The sequence below is a fragment of the Chenopodium quinoa genome, unplaced genomic scaffold (genome assembly GCF_001683475.1).
Source record: "Chenopodium quinoa cultivar QQ74 unplaced genomic scaffold, ASM168347v1, whole genome shotgun sequence".
NCBI lineage: Eukaryota > Viridiplantae > Streptophyta > Magnoliopsida > Caryophyllales > Amaranthaceae > Chenopodium > Chenopodium quinoa.
Genome location: NW_018744620.1, coordinates 1,318,047 through 1,332,517, shown reverse-complemented (window position 1 = coordinate 1,332,517; position 14,471 = coordinate 1,318,047). Strand labels below are relative to the sequence as shown.

Sequence of the window (14,471 nt, the reverse complement as noted above, 5' to 3'; positions counted from 1 at the left end):
TAAACAAAAATAATTATAATAATATTAAAAAAAAAAGATAGAAGAGGATTGAAAAAAAATCCTCAAAACAGAATATGGATTGAAGCGTAGAACTGTAGAAGTGAAAAAAAAAAAAAGTTTCCTATAAAAAAAAAAATTTCACCAGATAAAACGCTTGGAATAACAAAATGGAAAAAAAAAAAAAAGAAAAATAAGGAAAAAAAAGCATAGAATTCCTGGAATCGTGAATCTAAGCCAAAAAAATTCCACGAATATCAACTTTAACCACTCACTCCTCTTCTTTTTTAATCCTCCTAATTTATTTTGTTTTTTTCTTCGTTAATTGAAAAGAAGAACAAAAAAAAAATATAAATATAAAAATTGTAAAAAACCAAAAAAAAAAAAAAAGGAAAATCTTAGGAAGAGAGAGATGGAAGGTAGTAGTGGAGAGAGAAAGACTGTTCGTTCGTTTGTTCTTAGCAGCTCTTTTAATCAATTCCCACAAAAACAACAATCACAATCCCTTTTTATAATTTTTATTATTACACCAACTGTTTTATTTCTCTTTATTATTTTTACGAGTATTATTATTCTTATTATTAATTATTTTCTAAGAGAAACAAATAACTATGTTGAAGAATACTACAAATTTTGTTGCTTTAATTCTTCTAATACTTCTACTTGGTTGCTATCATTATTATTATTTATTATCGTAATTCCCCAAAATCTTACCCAATTCAACAAGCAAAGCAATCTTCTCTTGTTCGTGAATCACAACCAAATAATCAATTTCTAGAGAGAGACTACTTTTTGGTATTAGAGAGAGAAAGTGTGGTCTCACTGATTTCTGATTTTTTTTGGAAAATTATTAATGCAATTTATATATCTCTTTTTTTCTTTCTATCTTTCTACCTCTTTTTTTATTCGTTGTCAAAATACCTAACTTCTGATTTTCATTCAAGCTTTGTTCTTTATGTTGATTCGCAAATACCCAATTCGATTTGGGGTATTTGCTCATCTGGGTCGTTGTTGATTTTGTGATTTGGTAGTTTTAGATCGGTTTTCGTCGATTTCTAGGGTTTTTGTGTTGAATTTGGGGGAATTTGGTAATGGAAGGTGGGAGTTGTTCTGATGGAGAGAAGAAACCGCCTGAAAGTGGTGGTGGCGGCGGCGGAGGTAGTGGTGCAGGTGAGCCTAAAACTAAGAGGAAGATGAAGACAGCTTCTCAACTCGAAGTTCTTGAGAAAACCTATCAAGGTCTGTTCTTTGTTGCCTGCAATTTTGATTTTATTTATATCTTGTATAATAATTTTGAAGTGTTTCAGATATTTATTGTTTGATTGATTCTTTATTTTAAAATTTTTTTTGTTGATTTGTTGCTGTAGTTGCGACATACCCATCAGAAGCATTGAGGGCAGAGCTTTCTGTTCAATTAGGGTTAACTGATCGGCAATTACAGATGTGGTTCTGTCATAGGAGGTTAAAGGACAGGAAACCGCAATCAGCAGGTGGCAGTGGTTCAGGAAAGAGGGCAAAGAAGGGGGAGGCGGCAGCGTCGGCTGCTGCTGCTGCTACTGTCACGGTTGGCCCTCCTGCAGTTACTCAGGCAATCCTACCAGCTCCTGTGGGTCCCAAAGATGAGATGTTGGGTGCTGAGTTGGGTAATGAACATGGGTCAGGGTCTGGGTCGGGGTCTAGTCCTTATGGCCATATGGACCCACGCCGAGCATATGTGAGCCGCCCTGGGGTTGCTTTGCCTAGACTTAGTGGGCATAAGAGGTACTTTGAGCCTCCTCAATCGGTAGCCGAGCTTCGGGCTATTGCATTTGTTGAAGCGCAGCTTGGGGAGCTACTTAGGGATGATGGACCTGCTCTTGGGATGGAGTTTGATCCTTTGCCTCCTGGCGCTTTTGGTGCTCCCATTGGTAAGCCTCACTTTTTTGTTGTTCTGGATTTATTTTTTATTTTTTAATTTTTTATCAGAGATAATTTGGTTAATGGCTTGAAGCAAAAAGTAATGAGATCCATCATTTTATTATTGCTCGTATTATCTGTAGAACTATATCATTGCTGGCTGATTTAATGTAGTTAACTAAATTTGATCTGAACGCTGACCGGCTGACGGTGTCAATTGATTTGTGTGAACTATTTGATCTGTAGTCATTGTATGGTTTGAGGTGTTGTTTTTTGGATTCTTAAACAATGTGACTTTTTGTTGGCTGGCTGGAGGCAAATTCTTACTTCACAAGGGGTAAGCTAATCTTTTTGAGTGAGCTAGTGCTATTAGATAGGTCACTTAATGATGTGTTTGGAACCAATGAACATGCTAGCATTAGTAATTGGTTTTAGCCTTGCAATCGAAAGAGGAAAGAGCTTTTTCTTCAAAAAAAAAAAAAAAAAAAAAAAAAAAAAAAAAAAAAAAAGAGGAAACTGCTTTAAAACTCTGTCAGAGTTGATATTGTCGAAAATTAATGAGAAAGTCCTATTTATTTTTACAAATGCATTCTTAGTTTATGTTTGAAATCTTTTTTGTTTTAAGCGATTGATAATCTGTTCAAATTTGAATGCACCCTAGTATGTGACTGATTTTTTCCCTTGTTTTTTTTTTTTGAATTTTGTTTTTTGTATACTTTTTTTTATTTTTTATTTTTTTTTTTTATTTTTTGAGTTGATAGTCCCTGAACTTTTGAAGGTGTGACATCAGATCTTTTATAGAAAGTTTTTTGGGTAAATGAAGAATTTTCTGTGGTTGTGCTGACTGCGTACTGAAAATGTCATGTTTGTATGGTAAAATTTATTAAGCTTTAATCTCATGTATGTAGCAACTTCAATCACACCACAAAAGCCAACTGGACGAACATATGAGTATGAGCGCTCTGATGCTAAACCAGTTAAGGTGAGTTTTTTTTTTTTTAAATGAAATCTTCATTACTTTATTTCAGGATTATTATACATTTTTTTCATTGAATAATTTCCCTATCTGTTTTGGTTACGGTCTTATTCCTTGCATCATATATCTTTGGATAGAAGAATTGCATCATTATTACAAGTCTTACGTGGCTTACTCCTTCGTCTCTTTTTATTTGCCACTCCGCTTTTTTTAGTTGACACGTTTGACTTTAGCACTATTCACACACTTCCCTTTGACCGTGTTTTGTGATTTACACGTGATGAAAAATATAGTCATGTGAGATCTTGTTAAATTCGTCACGATATAAATTTTCAAAACTTCAATTTTTTTTTTTTAATAATTTTTGCTTATCAGTAATTAAAGATATTAATGAATGAATTTGTGCATTGACAAACTTGACTAAAGAAACGTGTCAACTAAAAAGAAACGAAGTAAGTATTTGTTTTGCCTTTCTTTTGTTGTGAACTTTGAAGCGGTAACTGGGAAGGACATTAATCAAGTTCTTGTTCTTTGTGTAATTAAGGAAGATAAAGAATTAGGTGACAGATGTATTTGTGTAAAAATGGATCTTGGGGTTCAGTGATCTTAGAATCTGTTGACCTGACTGGATTGCAGAACTGTAACAAGGTGTCATAGAACAGTGGATAGTTTCTGTTTAATTCCTTTATTTAGTATTCCTTTTGTAACATGGTCTTGTACGGACGAAATCGGTCAGAAGCTATGGAAATTATTGATTTTATGTGATAGCTGAAGAGAAAGAGACTTTAAATTTTAGTTTAGCTGGTATACAATGTTTCAGATGAACTCGCAACTCAGAAGTAAATTCATGAAAATTGAAGGTCTGTGTGAGGAAAACCTGGTGTGTCTTATTAAACTTGGTTCAAAAATTGCCGTTATGAGGGGCTTGCTTTTAGTCTCAATAATTATTGACTAATTCTTTGCACTCTTTTGTACTTTGCTGTTTATGTAGAGTTTTTAATGCATGTTTTTCTAGCAGGGCTCTAGTAGAGCTCCACATGAGTACCAGTTTCTTCCTGAGCAACCAACTGTAAGAAGTGAATCGTATGAAAGAGTGGCTCAATCTCACTACTATGGCTCACCTTCTGATGGGCCGGGAACCAAGACTCCTCCATTATCTAGTGGACGCCCATACATTCATGGTTATGAAGAAGTGCCTGTGGTATATGGTGTTCCAAATCAGATGCCAAATTTAAATTTGATGTCTCAAGGAAAGGGGGGTAGCCTCTTGCCGTCCACTTCAGGGGACTATGAAACCATTGCCCGGAAGTCTCCCTATATAAATATGGGCATGGAGTCACCTTTTACTGCACACCCAAACTCATTGGACAATGCACTTATCCCATCCGAGAGAGGCGTGACCCAAGAAGAGGATGCTGGGAGGTTGGAAAGAAAGCGCAAGGTATATTCTTCTGACCAGAAATTTCCTTATAGTTTCCTTTTTTCAAAAACTTAGCTTGAGGTGCTATTGCATATTATTTATAGTCTGTGCCAACTATTGGGTCAAGCCATTTTTTTGTGTTTTACTTATTTATTTATTTTTCCGCATAAGCCTTGATTTGGATTGCTTCTTGTTTTTGGCAATTTAATTGTGTAAATTGGTACATTTTGCTCTTTAGAATGAAGAAGCAAGAATAGCCAAAGAAATTGAAGCCCATGAGAAAAAAATGCGGAAAGAACTAGAGAGGCAAGATATTTTGAGGAGGAAGGTAATCAATTCTTGAGTTTTAAGCATCTTTTTTTTTGGGCTTTATTCTGTTGCATTTTATTTGTGACTAACCTAATTCATTTATGTTTGAAGAGAGAAGAACAAATGAAGAAAGATATGGAGAAGCAAGACCGTGAGCGAAGGAAGGAAGAGGAAAGGCTATTGCGTGAAAAGCAGCGGGAAGAGGAACGATACCAGCGGGAGCAAAAGCGTGAAATGGAGCGAAGAGAAAAGTTTTTGTTAAAAGAGTCAATTAGAGTAAGTTAAGATAGGTATCTATCACATACCCTCTTATTTGAGGATGTCTAACTATCTTACTCTAATACAGGCTGAGAAAATGAAGCAAAAGGAAGAACTCCGTAGGGAAAGAGAAGCAGCTAGACAGAAAGCTGCTAATGATAGAGCTGTTGCAAGAAGACTTGCCAAAGAATCGACAGAGCTTATTGAAGATGAGAGATTGGAGCTAATGGAGATAGCTGCTTCAAGAAAGTGCTTGACATCCATCTTGTCACTTGACAGTGAAACTTTGCAAAATCTTGATTCGTTTAGAGGTAGCTACTATGATTTTACTGAATGACATGTTCATTGATGCCTTTTGAAGTCATAAAACACAGACCCGTGTACAGGCTTTGTGCCCTGTACTAGTTTGGAATAATTAGCAGTGAAACCCATCTGTACAACTGCCCAGACTCGACTACTCTAAATCCTCTATTGACAGAGTTTATATTGGATAAAAATGTTTATAGGGTCAACAATCTGAATTACGTAGTGTGAATAGTGAATTTTGCTCCCAGGATCAATTGGCAGTTGGTGTGGTGGTACCTTGGCTGCTCTTTGTGTCCATCTTGAAATATATGTCTTTTATTTTCTCAGTCCTGTGTTCAACTCAATCTCCGTCTTAGTAATTCCCAACAAAAATACTTATTTCATTTTAAGATGAAGTTTTTTTTCTTTTCATCATATCAGCACTCTTCTCTTTCAATTCTAATGGTTTGCTATCACTATTTCATTTCACCTAAATATTATTTTATTATTATTATTATTATTATTATTATTATTATTTTTTTTTTTTTTAATTTTTTTTAATTTTTTTATTATTATTATTGTTGTTGTTATTATTATTATTATTATTATTATTATTATTATTATTATTATTATTATTATTATTATTATTATTATTTTATTGGTTCTACTTAGTACTTAGTAGGAGTGATCGGGTAGTATGTTGTATCTGTTAGGCCTTTTTTGAGTGACATGTTGAGCTATGATTTGCAGAGTTTGAGATGGGACCTTTTTTATTTTTTTTTATTTTTTTTTCCCATTTTGCCGTGTAATTTTTACTATCAAGTGTTTTTAAGCATTTTTAAAATAGGAAGTATCACATCAGAATGAGAGCCTTTTTTGAAATAATATTAGAGCCTAAAATAAAGTCAGTGTTGTGGATCTAATTGATCTACGATATATAGCTGATCACTTTTTTTTTACAACTTAAGCTTATCCGTCATAACTAATTGGTATTTGTGCTTTAGATATGCTGCGGGTGTTCCCACCAAAGTCCGTGCAGCTGAAGAAGCCGTTTGCAATGCGGCCATGGATGGGTTCTGAAGAAAATGTGGGAAATCTTTTGATGGTGAGACTAAGCAATCCTTATGTAGTTTTCATTTTCTAGCTAAGAGTATTTAATAAGCATTAGTATTCCTTAAGTGTGCTTGTATTTCTGTACTTTCATTCACCTATCATCTTACATTCTTGACTAAGTATTTAAATTGATATGCTGCCATGACCATACAAAATCAATGCTATATCGTATCTTATGCATCCCCGAATGGACAGTTGAAATAAAGTGAATGCATGAAGCCTCACTTACATAGAGGCTGTTGTGTTCAAATTTTGATGGTAGATGTAAAGGATTGTAGAATTGCAAATTGCTTGTATAAAATATGATGATAAGAATGGCAATTTTTGATGAACTGTGCGATCATCTTTAGCTAGGAAGTCAATGAATCAGATAGTTAGGTACAGAATTGAGGATATAACCAACTCACCTGTTGAATTATGGTCCAAATTTAGTGAATGCCAGTATATTATTTGAGATTTTCTCTGGCTGATCACTGGTTCAACTTTATTCTGATACACCTACATGTTAATGCCTGAAGCTAATTGCTTCCAAGATGTGTATGTGTGTGCATGTATGTGTGCTATGTTTGGGGTGCCGGGGAAGGGTGTTTGACCTATTTTGGTGCTCCAGGAACTGAAGTGCTACACTTGACATTTTATTGTTCACATTGTTGCTTCTCTTGTATATTTTATTTGATGATGCCGTTCGCTACCCTCCGAGATACTTTATGATGGGTGCTCATGTCTCTTTTGGTTGTATATTTATTGTTGAAATACTATTCTTGATTTCAGGTCTGGAGATTTCTAATTACATTTGCTGATGTTCTTGGATTGTGGCCATTTACTCTAGACGAGTTCGTGCAAGCTTTTCATGACTATGTAAGTTAATGAACTTTCCATAATCTTTCTACATATTTACTGAATCAGCATCATTATGCTCAAGATAGCAATCTTACCATTCTTTATGTTTGCCGTTCATCCAGGATCCTCGCCTACTTGGAGAAATACATGTATCTCTCCTGAGAACTATCATCAAGGATGTTGAGGATGTTGCTAGAACACCGACCACAGGGCTTGGCGTAAACCAAAACAATGTGGGTAATCCTGTTGGCGGACATCCTCAGATTGTTGAAGGGGTAAGCTCTATTTTTTGCTGCTCAATTGTCCCCCACCCCTTCTCCATATACACACGCGCCCGCACGCACACACACAAAAAAAAGAAAAACATTGAAGCTTATAATGTGTTTTACCAGGCATATGCATGGGGTTATGATATACGCAGCTGGCAGTGCAACTTAAGTCCATTGACATGGCCAGAAGTTCTCCGGCAGTTTTCTCTTTCTGCAGGTTTTGGGCCAAAACTTAAAAAAAGAAATGTTGAGCAGGCATATTCACGCGAGGAAAATGAGGTATGATCTCATTGCAGTAGTTGATCTGATCTTGTAATAACCTAGGTTTGTCATACCCTCCCTATTCAACAAAACATTGCAAAGTAGCTTTTACATTCCACTGAGCTTGGTAGTGGTTTTGTTGAAGTTAACACAGTAGTTTGAATTATAGCTCTTTAATCGTCCATGAAACAATTCATTAGTTCACCTGCTGTTGGTGCAAGACCTTATGTGTATCTTGTTCGGTCCAAGTTTCGAATCCTTGTTGCTCATCTAGTTAGTAAATGAAGTTTATGTTTTCGGATTCTAGTTTGTTTATTATGTTTTTTGTAAGTACCCCTGTTTAATAGATGCATTCGCCAACATAAAACTTTCACCAATATTATCTTTAATTAGCAATAAATATAAATTATACATAATCAAGACTATTCTAATAAGTACCTATTATGACTAGGGGTGTTCAAAGATACCCAACCCGTTAGTCGGGTATTTTTTTTTTTTGTTTCAGGTTGGGCCATGGGCTGCCTTCAAGAAAAGTCTGGTACCCCCTGACCCGTTATGTTTTAGGGTCCACAAGGCAGCCTTACAACCTGTAGTCTATTTCCCTAGGGTACACAATCTCACATTCACGCCTCTAAAGTTAACCCAGCTGCCATCTTCAATCTCTCTCCTTCTTCAATCTCCTCACTTTTTCATGCCATCCATTTTTTCTTTCTCTCTCCTCTATGGCTCCATGTTTTCCCTTAAACCAAATTCAATAGTAGAAGTATGGAGAGAAGTTTAGCTTAAAGACATTCAATTCCACATGCTTCTTGAGCTTTCATCCCTCTTATTCTTTCGGATCTCCACCAATAGTAAATCATTATCTTTCTTATTTGTGCCCGTGGATCTAAAATTCAAAACCAAGCTTGAGTTTGATGATGCCCAATTAGTTTTTTCTTATACTCTTTCTACTGTAATTTTTTTTCCCAAAATTTGTGGTTTTGATTATTTTTTTTTTTTTTTTTTTTTTGAGGGAAATTATGTGGTTCTCATTAATTCCCAATTTTGTTGATGTTTTTGTGAGATGAAGAAATTAGTAGTTGATTTCCCAAGTTTCAAATGCTATGATTAGTGTTTAAATTCTAATTGAACTCATTTGTATTGTGAATTTGGCTATAATTTTAATTAGGTTTATTTTCGATAAAGTTGAAAAACAATAAATTCGTGGGTCGGGTCATGGGCCCCTCTTCAACTACCTGCAAAGCCGGGTAATGAACAGCCCTAATTATCTGTGTTGATCTTATATACTTTTATGTAGCATTAGCATTGGCAAGTAATGTACATGAATAGTTCATAAGTGAAAATGGGGCATTAAATTATTATTGAAAAAAAAAAAAATCACCGAGGGAGTATAATGTTTGATCAATTAAAATATATCTTAAATAGATCTTTTTTTAAATTACTTTTTAAAACAAATTTTGTGATGTAAAAATATCAGATTTACAGGGTATTTAATGAAAGCTAAATTCGTTTTTGCACGTATGAATATTGAAAATTATCAAAAATAAAACTCTAATAATAATTTAATTATCCTTAGAAAAAATCTATATAAATTTCACTTTGCATCATGTGTGTCATACTAATGCTTATTTCCATCATATGATGCGCGACACATGAACTTGGAATTCCAAGTGTTGCTGTCTCGTGATATCTACAATGAAATAATCTATTTGGCAAAACTCACATGTCAATTTTACCACAACTATTATCCAAGGTGGCAAATATCCCCTCAATTTATTGGATCCCACCCACCTTGATAGATTGAGATTCTCTTTTTCTTTTTGCTGTGCAATCCCCCGTGTGATAGAATCCTCTCTCCCTTATTTAGCCAAGAGGATTTTTTTGCTTTTCCTTTTTCTGTAAGTATCAAAATCAATAGTTTTGGACAGTCGTGTTTAAAAGTGCAAACCGGTAGTTTATTGAGTCTGGTCTTGGTGGATTCAGTTTAAGATAAATCAGTGTGATGAGTCATTTGTTTTGAATTTTGGTCAGTTATGGTCTTAAAGTCCCATTGCCAACCAGTTCATCATGACATTTTTTTGAACATTTGTATATGTTATCCAGTCTGGTAGGTTTTGTAATTTTAGTCAATTCACATACGGCAATTAATGCCTAGTTTTAGTTTTTTCACGAACTTTTATTTCTCCAAGATGAAATTTTCCTCTCTGGTTTATGTTTTTGCATGTATTGTGTTGCTGGCCTCATATTTGTGTTTAAACTAATGATTTTAGGGCAATGATGGTATTGACATAATATCTAATTTACGTACCGGAGCAGCAGTTGAAAGTGCTGTGGCTATTATGCGGGAGAGGGGTTACTCTAACCCACGCAAGTCAAGGCATCGACTCACTCCTGGCACAGTCAAATTTGCTGCTTTTCATGTTTTGTCTATTGAGGGGGCAAATGGACTAAATATATTGGAAGTTGCTGATAGGATACAGGTGAGAGCATCGATACCTGCAGGTTTATAACTTCTTTTCATTGTTCATACTTCATACTAATATTTACAAGGCTTTTCTTTTCTTTCCTTTTTTTTTTGGGTTAGAAATCTGGACTTCGTGACTTGACCACAAGCAAGACCCCTGAAGCATCAATTGCAGCAGCATTATCTAGAGATACGAAACTTTTTGAAAGAACTGCACCTTCAACATACTGTGTGCGCTCTCCCTACAGGAAGGATCCTGTTGATGGAGAAGCCATTCTATCTTCTGCCAGGGAAAAAATTCAGATATTTAAAAGTGGTTTTGTAGATGGAGTAGAGGCAGATGTTGATGGGATGGAGGTCGATGATGTTGAGAAGGATGAAGACTCTGAAAGCGATATTGCTGAAGATCCTGAGATTGATGATTTGGTTACTGAGCTGACTCCAAACCTAGATGTAAATCCTCCTTATGACGGGAATAGTTGTGTACCAAAAGTTGATCCAGACAATGGTAGTAGGGATTTGCATTCCCATGTTGATAATACATCTAATGGACTTGCAGACACCAGTGGTGCTTTGTCTTCAGCTCATTTGGAAAGCTTTAAGGAGATGAGTGATAATGGATGTTTTGTTGAGGATTCTGTGGATGTTGGTGGAATTTGCCAAGAGGGCAATAATACTGATCATGAAGACACTGATATTGATGAAAGCTTTCCCGGTGAACCTTGGGTTCAAGGACTTATGGAGGGAGAATACTCTAATCTTAGTGTTGAAGAGCGCCTCAATGCTCTTGTTGCCCTTATTGGTGTAGCTACTGAGGGAAACACAATTCGAGTTGTTCTAGAGGTTGATTTTTTTAAAAAAAAAATTTACTCCTTTGGCGGTTGTCCCCCCTCCCCTTCTTTCTTGCACTCTCATTGAAGTTTTTTTTATGTTCTATTTCTGCCAATATTTAATTTTGTTGCTATATTCTGGCATGTAATATATTTTTAGGAGCGTTTAGAAGCAGCAACGGCACTGAAAAAGCAAATGTGGGCTGAAGCTCAGCTGGATAAGCGCCGCTTGAAAGAGGAGTATCTGATGAAGACTCCTTATGCAGCATATGTCACGAACAAGACAGAATCAAATACAATGGCATCTGCACCTGATAGTAGGCAGAGTCCGATGCTTGCTTTGGATGAAAATAGTAATGAGCCTATGGTTAATCCTGCAATGCAGCAAAAGCCACTTCTTGATTCCCATAATGATAATAATTTACAAGCAGACCTTCCCTCTGATAAGAATTTGACTACACCAAACTTTGCTGCGGGTTCAGATAATCTTGCTTTGCAGCAGTCTGTGTATGCTGCTGAGAGGGGCCGTGCTCAGTTGAAGTCTTATATTGGCTACAAAGCTGAGGAAATGTATGTTTATAGGTCGTTACCTCTTGGTCAGGATCGTCGACGAAATCGCTACTGGCAGTTTATTGCGTCTGCTTCTTGTAATGATCCTGGTGCTGGCAGGATATTTGTAGAATTGCATAATGGTGGTTGGAGGCTTATTGATTCTGAAGAGGTTATCTCTCTACTCCTTTTCCCTCCCTTTCTGTTGGTTTTTTTGAAGTGCTCAAGAGCTAAAATGCTGTAATTTAAGGATTATTTGTCCCTGGCCAGCACTTTAATACCTATTTGTGATATATATATTTGTTTTTTACTCCATGCAGGGTTTTGATGCTCTCTTAGCTTCATTGGATGTACGTGGGGTTAGAGAATGTCATTTGCATGCATTATTGCGAAAAGTTGAGCCTCTGTTTAAGGAGTCCGTTAGAAAGCAGCCTAACATGGATAGACAGAACAATGTTTCCATTAAAGCCGAAGCTTCTGAAGTACATTTTAACCCTGAAAGCAGTGGTGGTACTGATAGCCCTAACAGTACTGTTTGTGCTTCAAATTCTGAGGTGCCTGAACCCTCATCGTCATTCAAGATTGAGAGTGGTAGAAACAATCTTGAAGTAAAGAGTACCTTTAAAAGGTACAAAAATTTTGAAGAGTGGATGTTTAGAGAATGTTTCTCTTCCTCGGTTTTATGTGCCACTAAGTATGGGAAGAAGAGGTGTATGGAGTTGGTGTGCAGATGTGATTCTTGCCATGATGTATATTTTTTCGAGGAGAATCACTGCCCTTCATGCCATAAAACGTATAGTGTATTTGACCAGAGCTTTAATTTCTCTAATCACGTAGCCCAATGCCAGGAGATTAAAGTTAATCTTGAGTGGAACCTCCAGCGCCTAGAATATCCTCCTCCAAGAATTAGATTGATCAAGGCCCTCTTAGCTCTAGTGGAGGTGATTTATCATATCTTCTTACTTTTATGACATTCTGCTGTGTCCCAATTCTGATATGGCTAAACTTTATATATCTATATGTTTAATATTGCTGTTCTTTTTAACAGGTTTGCATCCCTCCTGAAGCCCTTCAACCTGTTTGGTCAGATGCCTATCGAAAATCCTGGGGTATGAAGCTACATATGTCAGCATCCGCAGAAGACCTTCTACAGGTTATATGTGCTTTCACATTCTCTAAATCTGCAGTGTTATCATGTTATTTTAACCTACATGGGAGTCTATTCTTTCTGATTGTCTTCTTGTCTTGCCTGTTTTGTTCTGCAATTTTGTTTAAGAACCTGATGTGTGTATGTTTCTACTTTTCTTTGTCATCAGGTCCTTACAGTACTTGAAGGAGTGATAAAGAGGGATTTCTTGCTGTCAAATTTTCAGACAACAAGTGAATCGTTGGCTTCTGGTAATGCTACTGGGTATGTTGTCAACGATTCCACAAATTTTGGCACTGTGACTATGCTTCCATGGGTACCCCAAACAACAGCAGCAGTGGCTTTACGGCTCATGGAACTTGATTCAGCAATTTCATATCTGCCTGATCAGAAACCAAAGGATGCAGAGCCTAGGCACTTCCTGGTATGTCTTTGGCTTAATTTGTAGGTCTTCATGAATAATGATTGAATAGAGATTTAGCTATGGAATTCTGTTTCTGCCAATTTTAAATTTCTAAAATAAGCTGAAGAACAAGTTCTTATTGGACCATTATTTTATTATTTTGCCATGGATTTTTGCTCTCAATTATAGTTGTTTTCACTAAATTATAATTACTTATTATGGGAACAGTTGTGAACACTTGTGTATGTACTCACTCTTGTTTTTCTTTTTGACCTTGCATTAGAATCTTCCTTCCAAGTACGCTGTTGTGAGAACTGTCCAAGATGATGAGCTTGCTGGTCCACCAGGTGACCATCAACAGGAAGATGCATGGTTTGATCACGGTGATCTTGGATTTGCTTCTATACGCGGTAGTCGTGGCCGGGGCCGTGGTGGTAGATCCCGTGGTGGTAGATCCCAAAGAAGGGTTGCTAACTCCCGAGGTCGTGAACCTAGCAGAGGGTTAGCCTCTAACGAGAGACTTGGCGAGGTACTTGGTGGATGGAAAGGCCGCAGTAGTCGTGGTAAAGGAGGACGTAAGCGTGGTCGTCGCTCTGTCCGAAAGAAGCAGAAACCTGTTAAGAAGGTGGCATCTTCTGTTGGTGGAAGGAATCTGCCTGAGCCAATTATCTTCGATAAATCTCCTCCTGGTTTCTTTGGAAGGGGTGAATGGAATCATGATGAGAGTAGACCGATGCAAGTGGATGAGATGGATGTCAATGATGATAGCAACTCAGAGCGATCAGACTATGATGATGATTTTAATGGCCAAGCTTCAGGGGATGAGTATGATGACATGGCCATTGATGATTATACTGCTGTCTATAATGGCAGGCCTCCTCATTTAAGTGATTATAATGTTGATGATATCGATGAGGAGTATGATGATCATGATGAAGTGGGAGATGATCGTGATGAAATCGGAGATGATGATAACCGTGATGAAGTGGCAGATGATGTGGATGAAGATGATGTGGATGAAGACGATGTGGATGTTGATGGTGGTGAATATGAACAAGGCGAATTAGAAGATGTTGGAGGATATTTGAATGCAGATTCTGATGACGAGATAGAGGGGAATGGAGATGAAGATGCAATGCATGATGATAGGGATCAAGATGACACATCTGAATCTGCAGCAACTGATTATAGTAGTGATTAGGTTATTAACTTGAATATTATTAGCTTCAAGGAAGAGAGTTATTTTGGCGAATGTATTATGTAAGGTTTAGAGATCTACTTCTTTCTCTTTTTGTAAATGTGGGGCAGTTTAGAAACAATTAGTCCCATCTGATCGTAATGTTGATCAGATGTGGCTGCAAACTCAAGTGGATGGGGGGTTATGGCGGCTGTAACAATTACGAGTACATTTTGCAGTATATCTGTTAAGTTTTAGTGAATCAGAATTTTGTCTA

General features: G+C 36.6%; 1 protein-coding gene across 1 annotated transcript; it reads left to right on the top strand.

The window, feature by feature from the left end:
* Positions 1 to 370: 370 nt before the first annotated feature.
* On the top strand, positions 371 to 14,471 carry LOC110700160 (homeobox-DDT domain protein RLT2-like). The gene is made up of 18 exons (XM_021877672.1): positions 371 to 1,236; positions 1,365 to 1,904; positions 2,802 to 2,875; positions 3,888 to 4,310; positions 4,528 to 4,617; positions 4,710 to 4,874; positions 4,945 to 5,167; positions 6,146 to 6,246; positions 7,026 to 7,112; positions 7,217 to 7,369; positions 7,487 to 7,642; positions 9,895 to 10,104; positions 10,209 to 10,931; positions 11,079 to 11,639; positions 11,788 to 12,408; positions 12,516 to 12,620; positions 12,784 to 13,038; positions 13,301 to 14,471. Exons 1-18 carry the CDS (start codon positions 1,089 to 1,091, stop codon positions 14,216 to 14,218), a joined length of 5,553 nt encoding a protein of 1,850 aa, XP_021733364.1. The 5' UTR covers positions 371 to 1,088; the 3' UTR covers positions 14,219 to 14,471.